The sequence below is a fragment of the Anabrus simplex genome, chromosome 2 (assembly GCF_040414725.1).
Source record: "Anabrus simplex isolate iqAnaSimp1 chromosome 2, ASM4041472v1, whole genome shotgun sequence".
NCBI classification, from domain to species: Eukaryota; Metazoa; Arthropoda; class Insecta; order Orthoptera; family Tettigoniidae; genus Anabrus; species Anabrus simplex.
Genome location: NC_090266.1, coordinates 254,137,885 through 254,152,184, shown reverse-complemented (window position 1 = coordinate 254,152,184; position 14,300 = coordinate 254,137,885). Strand labels below are relative to the sequence as shown.

Genomic DNA, 14,300 nt, shown 5'->3' with positions numbered 1-14,300 from the left:
GGTCTTCTCTGGTCTATAAATGCCAGTGTGTGTCTGTAAGAAATGAAAAATGAAATTAAGAATTTGTAGTCTGAGGAATGCCTGTTTGTTTTTGTGTGTGTGTTTAATATAGAGTACTTACAATTGCTATTGTGGTTGTGGTGCGCTAGCTTTGGCTGCCTGGCGTGCACTGTGTCGTGTTCTTCTGGTGTTAGTGTCTGCTGCTGTAAGGGGTATGGAGGGGTGAGGGATGAGGGGAGTTGTTGTGGTGGGGGTAGGGGTAGAGTTGGGCGTGTCGATCATCTGTGTGTTGGCGCGTGCTGGATGTTGTTTATTGATTATTTTAAGATAATAGTTTTTTAGTGCGGGGATAATTTTATTGAATATGGTATTGGTTTTTTCTGTGATTTCATTTATGTTGTAATTAGGGTTGGTGTATTGGTCTAGTGATATGTATAGTGATATGAAATGTTCACGAACATTGAAAACGGCATGAAAATACTTAACATAAACCCCAAAGGTCCCTTACTCAATATAACAGAAGAACTGCATTGAGGTATGTTTGGTATAAAATCATTCCTATCCTGTACTCAGTATTGTTTCCTTTATATGTCCTGTTTCTTTGTGTTTTCCTGCTGGGGTTGTTAATGCAATCTAGTTAGGGCCTATTATGATTGATGTGAATGACGTCACATGCGACTACGTTGGCCGATAGGAATGCAAGTTTGTGTTTTAACAGTGGACAATGGCGAGTGCTCCTCTTCCTTAGGTTATGGAAGTAAATGTAGTTTTTGTGCTGGAGTGGTGGGTTCCAGGACATCGTAATGAACACATCTCTCCTGAAAGGAATTTGAAGCAAGATGCTTAAATTCTGCTTCCTGATATTGCTACTAAAGTTGGCGAGTGCAGGCAGTAATTCTACGTTATTATTATTATTATTATTATTATTATTATTATTATTATTATTATTATTATTATTATTATTATTATTATTATTATTATTAATTATTTTTTTTGATTTCTTGTGCCCAACTGTGGAGTGCATTTGAACTTATTTTGCACAATGTTTCTTCTTCTTTTCTTCCCAATATCTCTTCATTTTTTCACTGTGTTTCTTTCTGCATGTTTCTGTCCAGCCTGTATTTTTTCTTGTTGGTTTCTCTGCAAATTTATGTTTGTTTACTAAGCTTCTAAATTTCATTCTATCTTGAATGGTTTCGTCCTCAATACCCATTTCTTGTATATCTTCATGAATTTCTGTTAACCAATTGTTGCGGATTTTCAGGGTTAGAGCTAGATTTAGAATTTTCTTTGTCAGCCTGTTGTTATCCATTCTGTGTAGGTGTCCGTAAAATTTTAGTCATCTCTTTCTGATGGTATCTGTGATTTTTTCTGTGAATTGAAAAATTTCGTGTGGTTTCTTTTTCATCCAAATTCCATTTTCGAACTTTGGTCCTAGGATTTTTCTGAGAATTTTCCTCTCTTGTTTCTCAATGCTTTTCATTTGTGACCTACCACCAATGATCAGTGTTTCAGATGCATAAAGTGCCTCTGGTTTGATGACTGTATTGTAGTGTCGTAATTTTTCATTTTTTGATATACATCTTTTGTTGTATCTGTTCCATGTGATTTTGTAAGCCCTTTGCAGTTTAGCAGTTCTTTCTTTGTTAGCTTCCTGATTTAACCCTGCTGGCTGAAGATTTAGTTCCTTCCATAAACTGCGTCTTTTCAAATGAAATTTGAAGTCTGGTTTTTGCGACTATTTCATGCAATTTTTCTATGGAGTGGATTGCTTCTTGTCTGTTGTTCGAAAGGATCGCAAGGTCATCTGCGAAAGCTAAGCAATCAAGGTGAATTTTGTCTTTAAGAAGTCTGCCAATGTTTATACCTTTAGTTTCTTTTCTCCATTCACGAATCACTTTTTCCAAAACTAAATTGAATAGTAATGGGGATAGTCCATCTCCCTGTCAGACACCGGTTCTGATTTCGAACAGTTCAGAAATTTCTCTCAAGAACTTAACTTTTGATGTTGTGTTGGTCAGAGTTTGTTTAATCAATTCCCTCGTTTTCCTGTCGACTTGAAATTCCTCTAGTATGTTGAACAGGGTCTGCCGATCTATGGAATCATACAGCTTTTTGAAGTCAACAAAGGTGATTACTGTTAGTTTGTTTTTGCGAATCTGTAGTATGGTTTTTAGGTTTAGGATTTGTTCTGCGCAGGATCTCCCTTTTCAGAATCCAGCCTGATAATCTCCGATCAGGTGGTCTGTTTGTTTCTCTAATCTATTAAGTAGAGCTTTAGAGAAGATTTTATATACGAGTGAGACGAGAGAAATTACTCTGTAGTTATTAATATCTGATTTGTCTCCTTTTTTGTGAAGTGGGTGAATCAATGTACATTTCCAATCCTCCAGAATTTCTTCAGAAAACCAGATGTCCTGTAAGATTTTTTGAATACTCTGGGCCAGTTTGTCACCACCAGCGATTATTCCATCTTCTCTTGGTGCTTGGTTGTCTTCTAAATCTCTGATTATTTGTTTGATTTCTTGTAATGAGGGGGGTTCTGAATCTGGATTAGGTGTTGGTTTTTCATAGATGAATTGTTCTTTCGGAGATTAACAGTTTAAAAGGTCCATGAAATGGTTTGCTAAGAGTTCACAATTTCCCTTATTACTTGTTTCCAAAGTCCCATCTGTACATTTGAAAGAGAGACTAGGTGCCTGGTAATTGGATAATTCTTCTCTGAATGTTCTGTAGAAGTTCGGTGTATTGTTTTTCTTGAAATCTTCTTCGATTTCTGCCCGTCTGTTTTGATCATATTTTCGTTTTTCAGATCTGATGATTTTTGAGGTTTGTTTCTGTGTTTTGAAGAATTCATCACGATTTTGATCAGTTCTATGGGAACTCCAGTTTAGCCAGGACCTAATTCTGACTTCTATGGCCTTGTTACAGATGTCATTCCACCACCTGTGTTTGCATTTCCTTGGGGGGTTGCTAATGTTTTGTGAAGCTTTCAAGAGTGTGTCCTTGAGTTCTAGCCAATTTGAAGGAGCCTCGTTGGAGATATTCACAAGGAAATTGTCCGAGTTCTGTCTCAGAAATTCAGGGTCAGTTCTTGGGTTTCTGATTGTTTTGGTTTTCTTCCTGTTGGGTTGAAACTTTTCTTTAACAAGAGATAGGTGGTGGTCGTATTATTATTATTATTATTATTATTATTATTATTATTATTATTATTATTATTATTATAATATATAATTCGCGGGGCCATCAAGGACCACGTTAAGTCTTGTTGCATTTGACACTGAACTTGGCCTTCTTTAGACCCCAAATTTCCCTCATTCTTTGTGAGTGGGCCTGATTACGCTCCTCTGTCCAAGGGGCACCAGGTCTTCTCTTCGGTTGCTCGTCTCAGTTTAGCCCGTTCGTCAATATTTTCTTGCGGAAGAGATCTCTGTTAAGGGCGTCTTCAGCTGAGATATGTAGCATTTGCAGGTCGTCTTTGGTATTTCTAAACCAGGGAATTGTGGTTTTGGGGTTTGAATCAAAAAAGTGAAAGATTTCTTCAGTTAACTTTCTTCCATCCATTCTTTTCAGATGATCGTAAAATCGTGCCCGTCTTTTTTTGGTTGTGTCAGTAATTTTCTCTATTTTGCTGTAGACTTCCTCGTTGGATCTCTTTTGATGGATTCCATTTCTGTACTTTGATCCCAAGATTCCTTGCATAATTTTGCGTTCTTTTTCCTCCAGTTCTTCAAGGAGTCCTTTGTTGGCATTTAGAGACAGGGTTTCGGCTGCATATAGAACTACTGGCTTCAGAACTGTTTCATAGTGACATATCTTGGTGTTTTGGGAAAGGCATTTTTTTTTTTTTAGATTGTGCGGGATGTTTGGTAGGCTATTTTCAGTTTGTGTACTAGCTCCTGAAGTGCTTTTTTGTCCAGTCCATTTTTCATGATGATCTCGCCCAGGTATTTGAATTTGTCTACTCGGGTGATGTCCCCGTGTTTTGTATGGAGTTTTGGTGGAGCCTCTTTGATGTTAGTCATTACTTCTGTTTTCTCAAACGATATCTGGAGACCAGTTTGTTCGGCAATTTCCTTTAAAATTTCAACTTGAGCTCTAGGGGTTTCTATGTCGTTTGAGAGAACAGCAATATCATCGGCAAATGCTAAGCATGTAGGATGCTAAAAGGTTTGTTTTGTCACCTATTCACTACATATAAATTTTACAATTTAGGAATTTATTATTGATTCCACTTGAGACATGTTTCGCCCTTCATTGAGGGCATCATCAGTCAAATTATCTCAAGGCAAAAATCAGGTACCTGGTTAGTAGTTGACATGCACAAATTAATACATATTATTAATACACATTACAAAAATTAAGTATGAGAAACAGCTGTACAATAGTGATGGTTGAACATATAGGTTTATAGAATAAGAAGTCAGCACCAAGCGTAAAATTAAAATAGTAGATTCGGCAGTGGTGCTCTGGAGAACAGTTGACGCAATCATAGGAAAATATAAAGTTTAAAAAAATATTTACATTATAACAATCAAGGGAGAAAGGGTGTAGTGCTCGGCGTCAATGTTTGTAACCAAAAATTAATGTCAATGGTTGGTAACTATACAGTATTTATATTGTCCAATTGAACAGTTGAGAATAAGGTTTTTAAAAATATTTACATTATAACAATCAGGGGAGAAAGGGTGTAGTGCTCGGCGTCAATGTTTATAACCAAAAATTAATGTCAATGGTTGGTAACTATACAGTATTTATATTGTCCAATTGAACAGTTGAGAATAAGGTTTTTAAAAATATTTACATTATAACAATCAGGGGAGAAAGGGTGTAGTGCTCGGCGTCAATGTTTATAACCAAAAATTAATGTCAATGGTTGGTAACTATACAGTATTTACATTGTCCAAGTGAACAGTTGAGAATTTTACAATTTATATACATATTTACACAAAAGCAGCTTGGTGAGCAAGGATATAAAAAAATCTAGTATCAAGTGCGTCCTGTTGTTTTAAAGGTTGGAAGAAGAATGTAGCATTGACATTTCACAGTATGCAGAGTGGTTTATCTTAGTTAAAATTACCGGGGGTTGGGAAATGTTCTTAGCCAAATGAGGTTTTATAGGACTCAAGCTGAAAGTTGTCTGGTTGCAACACCGAGATCAGTACGGAGACTGGTCGGTGTGGATGGAGACTCATGGGTATTCAGTGAGTTTGAATGGCAACAATGATGACAGTTATTTGTAGGTAATTGCTTATTAGGAATATGTTGCGGGTTGAAACTTTTGCTTATTCTTTTAGTTGACTTCTGTAGCTTTGAATGTTATGTGAAGACATTGGTGTGAGATGCCGGTGAGACTAAATTGATGTTATTCCGTGGAAAAAGTATGACGGACCTCGGGATGAAGTTATTGTTTTTTTGTTGCTGGTCTGGTGAAATAGAAAGAGTTGCTTGTGTTGTGAACTGCGGTGGAGAGATTAGAATGTATACGGTAACTGCAGAGTCAAAGCGTTGTAGCTGGGATGAGGCATCTTCTCATTCTGACTGCGAAGAGGAGCCGTAGTGGCACGCCATTTTCGTGCCGATGTGCGCTGGGTTCTGGTGTGTTGTTGAAAGTTTTATTGTATGAAGTGGAAGTTATCTGATGTGTCGCTGAGAGGTAATTGTTGATGAATATTGGTGCACTATGAAGGAGGCTCAGTCGGTAATACGCACATGCGGTTGGCAATGGCAAATGCTAAGCAGTCTGTTGCGATCCCCTTGATTTGTTTCCTATTCTTAACGGACTGTAGTTGGTTTCCTGTAATCTCACCCGCCAGGTTCTGATGATCTTTTCAAGAACACAGTTGAAGAGTATCGGGGATAGCCCATCACCTTGTCGGACTCCTGTTTTGATGTCAAAGGAATGCGGAGACATCCGTGGAACTTCACCTTGGATTTTGTATCGGTCAGGGTGGCTCTAATTAATGCCAGCAGTTTCAAATCAACTCCAAATTCATTTAAGATGTTTAGCAGGACTTCCCGGTCAATGGAGTCGTACGCTTTCTTAAAGTCCACAAAGACAGACACATACTACTTGGAGCTTAGTGTACAATATCTGATGATCGTTTTGAGATTTTGGATCTGTTCAGCTGTTGAGCGACCTTTTCTGAACCCTCCTTGGTATTCACCTGTTTGATGTTTGACTTGTGCTTCCAAACGCTCCAGGATGGCAAGTGATAGAATTTTATAAGTCACGGGTAGCAAAGATATTCCTCTGCAGTTGTTGATGTTCTTCATGCTGCCTTTTTTTGTGTAATGGATGAATCAAAGCTATTTTCCAATCTTCGGGTAGGGTCTCCTTGTTCCAAATTTCTTCTATTTGCTTTTGCAAGATATCAAGTGATTCCTCTGGGGCACATTTCCATAGTTCTGCTACTACTGAGTCTTCCCCGGTGCTTTGTTATTTTTGAGACGGGCAATGTGGAGCTTGATTTCATCTCTGCCGGGTGGTCTGGAATCTGGGTACCTGAGTAAGGGTTCCTTGGTCTCAATGGGGCTTTGCAGTTTAGAGCAATTAAGTAAATTCTTGAAGTAGTCTGCCAGAATGCTGCAATTTTCTTCATTTGACGTCGCCAGTGTGCCGTCCTTTTGCTCAAAGCATAGAGATGGTGGTTTATAGCCAGTGAGTTTACGTTTGAAGGCTCTGTAGTACTCTCTGCTTTTATTCTTCCTGAAGTTTTGTTCTACCTTTTCAATGAGAGATTTTTCGTATTTACATTTCTCAGTTCTGAACACCCTAGCTGCTTGGGCACGTTGGGTTTTGTAGGTTACCCAGTCATTTTCTGATTTCGTAGAGTAGTACTGTTTCCATGCATTGAGTCTTTCTTTGAGGACTGATTCGCAGGTACCATTCCACCAGGCATGCTTTTTGCTTCTCTTGATTTCTGCAACATCTTTGGCAGCCTCAACAAGGAGACTTTTGGTGTTGTTAAAGTCACAGTCATTTGGTCTAGCCTTCTCCTGGAACTCGTCGACCCTTTGCCAAAGTTTATCATTGTCGAAGCGTGTGATCTGTTTGGTTGTCTTCCTTGTGTTTGTGGGAGTTAGTTTGAATTTGATAAGAGACCTATAGTGATTTCAGGCCACATTGATGCCTTTCTTTACCTTGACATTGATAATCTCAGGGCTGTTTCTCCTGGAGATTGCAACATGATCTATTTGGAACTCTCCGAGAGTTTGGACGGGAGAACGCCAAGTCTTGCTTTCTGGGTAGATGGCAAAAGTGGGTCGACGTGACCTGCAGGTTGTGATTTTCGCAAATGGACACCAGTCTTTTGCTGTTGGAATTTGTTCTTTTGTGAGCAGGGTAATTTCCTATAACTTTCTTGTACTTCTGTTCACGACCTAGTTGTGCATTGAAGTCACCCAAAAAAAGCTTGACATGGTGTTTGGGGATTTTGTTTAATTTTTCATCCAGTAAGTCCCAGAAATTATCAACTTCGTCTGGATCAGACTTGTTCTTATCGTTTGTAGGAGCATGTGCGTTAACTAGGGCGTAGGTTTTGTTTGCGCATTTAATTGGTTCGAAATTTGCAACCGATTTAAGTATCTTGGTTCTAACAGCAAACGCGGTTCCAAGCATCACAGCTCCATTGAGGATTCCTCTTTGCGCTTTGCTCTTGAAAAATCGGTAGCCTTCAGATTAAAAAATCTCTTCATCTGGGTACCTTGTTTCCTGTAGGGCCATTATGGATATCTAATTTTCGATAAGAGCTTTGGTGAGGGTTTTCAGCTTGCCAGTTTGTGTAAGTGAATTTGTGTTGAAAGTTGCTAGAAAGGTTTTGGACTTTGGCATGAGTTTTTGACTCTTCTGGGTACTTGCATGATGTTGAGTCTCCCCCAGAATCCGAACGAGACTTGTGCGCCGTGGCGTTCACGATGAGGGATTTATCCGGAGATTTACCCCCTGGGGTATGTTTCCTGAAAAGTTGTGCCATCATGCTTCTTGACTTGACTTTGCTTTGGACGGGTACCCATCCTTTTACAACTAGTGTTGTTAGCCCTAGAGGTTGCCTCAAGATGTTCTGTCTTCTGGTCATTTACCAGTCTTCGCTGTAACCCTGGCAAGGGACATTTTTTTTTCACGGTGGTATTTTATTTCCTTACTACCCTCTGACTGCTGGCGGCAGAGCCAGTGAGCTTCCCTAATTCCAATGGGACGCACTCGATGGAGGTAACTGGTAAATCCCCGCATGGGTATTATTATTATTATTATTATTATTATTATTATTATTATTATTATTATTATTATTATTATTATTATTATTATTATTATTATTATTGTTTGCTTTCACTGAAAACCTGCTATAACAAGGAATCGCAAGCATCGTTCACTTCTGGAATGATACCTAATTCGGATGACTGTATTCAAGCCCAGGCAATGCATCACATAGTCGTCTTATAGCTAAGTACACTTGACGAAACATGCAAATAACTTTAAGACTGAGTTCCTTCCTATTCCCTCAATTCTGCCTGTCTTATTTTGTGCATTTAGCAAAGACTCACTCCATCAGGCAATGGTAACTTAATGAACCACTGATTAAACTCTCTAGTAACACGATATTTACAAAGCTAACTAAGTTCTCCCTATCTGAGGCACTCTCATCTTTAATATATCTCTAACTATGCCATCCCTTCTTTAGAGATATATTATCCAACTCCCAGATGAAACAATTGAATAACATTAAACTGAGTAGGGTCCCAAGAAACTACTTATGCTGCACATGTTAGTGTGTTTCTATGTAAAATGACTGTCCGTAACAGTTCAGTATTATTGTATTCAGAAGCAGAATATTTCTGCAAACGTGCCAAAGACAAAATAAATTTTTAATTCTCACACACACATGTTTACAGTAATCACATCATGCACACACTCGTGCATCTGTACATTCCAGAGCAGTCGATACCGTACTTCTGCGAGAGTTCTTAATGAACATGAAACGGGGAAAACCTACATACCGCCAGGAAATGGAGATGCCCACTTGAGGTGAGGTACAAGGGTTGCAAACAGGGGTGTGCCTGCTCATAAATTTCCTAATACTGGAACGTTTGATTCTGTATTATAGCTGACCACTAGAATGTGGCCAATGACCACAGGCAACTGGTTACATGACAGTGTATGCAAAAGGAGCTCATTCATTTCAATTTTTACCATTGATAAGGACGTACGTTAACTTTTCTTTTGTGAATTAGATTTTCAATGGCTCATTTTGTCGCCATTTGCCTGTGTGTTTTGATACCAGTGCACCCTTGATCGCAAGGCTTTCAGATCCATACTGTAATACACGTGTGTGCAGTGCCGGGATTTCTTGGCGACGTTGCCGTTGAGCTATATCTTACAGCGTTACGTATTTCAAAATGAGAATCCTAATATGTCGCTGGTGAATAAATTGTACATTGTCTCGTGACTCCCGTTGTCAAACTACCGATAAGCCATGCGTTGTATGTATACCAGTATTATTTATTTATTTATTTATTTATTTATACATTGTGTGACAATCTCGCAAACATGACTGTGTTGCTAAACTGCCATGTATGTATTTAAATTGCACATATATTGTATATATATGCAATTTACATTCACTGGCCTTCTGACCCCAACCTTGCAGGTTCGATCCTGGCTCAGTCCGGTGGTATTTGAAGGTGCTCAAATACGACAGCTCCGTGTCGGTAGATTTACTGGCACGTAAAAGAACTCCTGTGGGACTAAATTCCGGCACCTCGGCGTCTCCGAAGACCATAAAAGTAGTTAGTGGGACGTAAAGAAAATAACGTTATTATGATTTTAAGTATGATTGTGTGTTGTTTTTACTTGCAGATACAGCGTCAAACTCAAAGCTGCAGTTTCAGTGTGTTGGTTAACCAAAAATGATGCACGTAACTTGCGTTGTACATGTTCTGCACAGGGTGTATGAAAGTATCCAGATACTGTATCCCATTGTAGACATGTTGTTAAATAAAAAGAAATTCTTTAAGTTACCGATCTCTTCAGGAACAAAAATCCAGAATTCTCATTACCGAAATCCCTATAGTCACGCAATGAGGGACATGGCTTGCTGCGATTGTGTACTGTGCAGATAATTTTGAAATTTTAGTTCGGTTGTAAATTAGTGCCGTGTATGGGGAGCGGGCCATTTCCCGGCAAGGTATCGTAAAGTGGTGTCAGCAATTCAAAGCTGGACGCACGGATATCACGGACAACCATCGCGAAGGCAGGCTCGCAACATCCAGGACCCATGGAAAGGTCAACAATGTGAATGCAATCATTAGACAGAACCGGCTCATTAAACTGAGAGAAATCGCAACGCAGCTGAACATGTCGTATGGCAGTGTGTTCGCCATTGTTCACGAGGACCTTGGATATCGTAAGCTGTGTCAAAGATGGGTCCCACGTCTTCTCACTGATGAGCGCAAGGGACAACGTTTCCAATCCTCCCTGGCATTTTTGAAATGCTATGCTGCAGACGGCAACGGGTTTCTGCGGCAAATCGTCACAGGCGACGAAACGTGGGTCCACCACTTCACCCCCGAAATGAAGAGAACATCAATGGAGTGGGTGCACCCCTCATCGCCACAACGAAAGAAGGCCAAGGTTCAACCTTCAGCCAGTAAGGTTATGACGACAGTGTTCTTTGACATAGAGGGTTTGCTGCACGTGGAATTCATGCCGAAAGGAACAACGATCAACTCAGCGTCATATTGTCAAATGTTGCACCGGTTGCATAAAGCGATTAAAGAGAAGCACCGGGGGAAATTGAGCGCTGGTGTGATTTTGTTGCACGATAACGCAACACATCACAAGGCCCGCGAAACGAGAGAACTGCTGCAGCGTTTCAAGTGGGAAGTCTGGCAACATCCACCCTACAGTCCCGACCTAGCGCCATGTGACTTTTATCTGTTCGGTAAGCTCAGAATGGAGCTCGGTGGTCGACATTTCCAGACCGATGAGGAGGTAAAGGCCGCTGTCTCAGAGTGGTTGCAGAACGCTGGAGGAAATTTCTATGCATCCGGCATCGACAAGTTTGTTGTGGGTTTGCAGAAATGTTTGGAGTCTATTGGAAACTATGTGGAAAAGTGACTTTACAGTGTATGTCATTATAGTCATGTTGCTGTTGTATAGGTGGTGTAATAAATGGCCATAACTGAGAAGTGCAACTTATTTTCTGATCTGCCCTAGTGTATCTTAGCATTAGTATTATATTAGAATAAGGCATTCATGTTTAATTAGTTTTTAGTAATGTTTTTTATTATGTACAATCGCTATTAAGCAGGTTCACCAACAGGTGATGAGCTATTTACAGGTCGAAACCGGTACTGTTTTAACGTAAATAATTCTAAACATTTTGTAAAATAAAGTATTGATTAGGTGGAAAACTCACTCTTCATACTTGTGAGTCTGGCTTATTCACATATCTTCTTCTAATTTCTGACACACTTGCCATTTTCACAACGCAACACAGTATAAAATGGTCAGACTTCCGCCACAGTCACTGGCTTCACCGCATTTCCGCTACCATAAGCTAAAAATAGACTCTCTTATCTGACTAATTCAATGGAGGGGACATAGTCGGTGGAGGAGGTTTGGATTGACAAACGTACCGAACATTAACAAAGCAAACCACGGCCACTCTAACAACAGCCGACGCTGTTATCACAAAGCAGCACTGTGCCGCAGTGACACATTTTCAGACAGTAAATGTCAAATAACACGAAAACTAGATGTGATGCAATAGAACCAATGACATTTCTGATATCAGGAGACCATATTTAGTTAAAATCACGTATCAGATGCTTTGCTACAAAAATCATGCTGGGTAGTGTTATCTGCAATCACTGGAGACTCTTCAACAGAATTCCTGAGGCAGTGGATAGGAATTGCTATCCAGCGAGGAAATGCTGTCAGCGTTATGGGCACGTTTCCGGATAACGCTCCACTGGACGGAGTCTTTTATCTTACACCTTAGACTTTTGAGCTGGAGCGAAGCTTTAGAAAAATGATAGTTTGCAGTGTTATCTTTGTGTTCGTGAAATATTGTTAGGTGTTAGTTATTTTTTCTCTTATGAGCACCATTTTCTAATCAGTAATGTCGACAATTGATAGGAAAGCTAATTGTTGTAGTAAAGTTTAGGATTTTTTTTGGAAAGTGAATTCACCAAACATTTTCAGAATAATGCAGCTTGTGCTTGTTATCCCAGTCAGTAATACACACATCGGATAAGTGTTTAGTATAATGTAAGCTTTAAGGTTAGATCATAAGAACAGAATGTCAACAGAACTGATAAAGGCTCAGAGTTGTATCCAGATGAATTTAAAATTGTCATGTCAGAACTTCTGCGACTTGGTTCTGGAAAAGGAGTCCTTTCTGGAATATGCAAGGAGCTCCAGGAAGTACCAGTAAAATAGCTGTTATCCATCAAGTAGAATTAACAAACTCATGAAACACTGCTGGGCACCATTCTCAAAGTCAGCTCAAGATACACGAAACTTTCAGTCTGCTAACTTGTGCTCAGCTGTTAGCCATGCGAGGAACCACTGTACTCATGTACTGTACTCTCTGTTTATGTCCGGTTCTGTCGTCAGGGTGCAGGTGCCCATTAAATATGATGCAGTTCAGTTATTTTGTCAGTTGGTCAGTCCTTGATGATACGGTGGTTCCTTTCGCTCTAACATAGCTGAACGATCAGCACACATTCTATTCCACTTGCAGTACTCACAGATTATTCTCTGAAATTAATCTTGGCCAGTCAGTAATGCGAGACTCGTGATACTGTACTCGCCCCACTGACATACCTGCTGCTCGCCCTGCTGTCATCAACCAACTGCGATAAATGACTGGTAGTGCCACTAAGCCCGAGTCAAATTGTATTTAGAATATGTAATACTCAGAAATTATTATACAAACGGTTGAGATTTTAAAATAACTTTTAGAATCTTGCAAGATCTCTGAAGTCAATATTGGGTGTGATCAGTAATAAAGTGAATAGCCATTTGTGGTTGATGGAGGAGTGGGGAGATTTTTGCCTCCCAACCTTCCTTATTTCACTCTGGTTCCTGAAATTTGCTTGGCACTTTCTAGAATAGAGTAGTTGAGACAACATTGTGCAGCTGTATATAGCATGTAGATAAATACGCTCCTATGCTTGGTATTGCTGTATTTCAGTTTCAGTAATTCATGTCATCTTTTTATTTCAGCCAGTAGTGAAACTGCTTATCAACAGACACAACAACAAGTATTCCTATACAAGGTAGGTGTATGCATATGGTTGTGATTATAGTTTAATTAAAACTGTTTGTGTTGATTATAGCTCTATTAACACTTCACGGGTTGTCTTCCTGATTAGGAACGTAAAAATTTGAACTGCTGCTTAAGGTCATTTCATAATACCTCTCCTCAACACCATCCAGTGAAGTCATCTGCTCTCTGTAACGACCACGATTGTAAGTTGATTTTGGGTTGTTTAAGCTCCAGATGTAATTGTTTGCTAACCCGGTTGTTTTGACTGTGTATGACTCTTCACACTTATTCAGTCGTCCAGTTTATTCCGAGTTACTGTCCTCTTGAAGTGGTTGAATATTCTTAGCTATATGCAGTTCTGTTCAGAGTAATCTAAGAATAAACACTGAAGAGAAGGAATGAATAATCAATCAATCACCACACATCTGCATTAGGGCTTGCAAACTGAACGCTGAAAGGCATAACAGTCTATAATGATAATGTATGTATGTATGTATGTATGTATGTATGTATGTATGTATGTAAATAGAATAATTGTAGTGTAGTTATTTTATGAGTTAGTGTCTTGCTTTACTGTCATGAAGTGTTTGTTTAGTATACAGTACATCATTATTTCCATCCTCTGATTTATATAGATTCACAGAATACGGTGTTTTATTTCTGTTGATATTTCCACATTTTCCTATTTCTGTGAAGAAGATAAAAGACTGGCTGAGGGAGGTAGTTGTAGGGACTGTGGGTGACAGCAGGCATTAAGGAAAATGAGGGAAGAGGTAGCATGTTTGAGGGAGATAATTAGGCTTTTAACGGAGGACAGGAATGAAAGTAGGTATTCCTCAATCAATGTCCACGATACGGTAGGTAGGCAATGAGGGTAAGGAAGGGGAAATGTTGTGGAAGGCAGCTGGGCTATTGTTTCAAGGGGATGAAAGATGAGAGCTAAGAGTTCTCAGGGAGTGAATTCATGTGAGGTATCGGTGAAGATTCGGTTAGTTCCTGCAGATAGAACAGCAGTGGCAAGTGTTA

At 39.4% G+C, this 14,300-nt stretch overlaps 1 protein-coding gene across 1 annotated transcript in view; it reads left to right on the top strand.

Annotated features, from left to right (window-relative positions):
* The window catches only part of LOC136864028 (BTB/POZ domain-containing adapter for CUL3-mediated RhoA degradation protein 3), a 198,479-nt gene that overhangs the window by 56,713 nt on the left and 127,466 nt on the right, over positions 1–14,300 (top strand). Inside the window, exon 3 of the mRNA XM_067140540.2 lies at positions 13,232–13,284. Coding sequence (XP_066996641.1) covers positions 13,232–13,284 — 53 coding nt within the window. The remainder of the gene's footprint in view (positions 1–13,231; positions 13,285–14,300) is intronic.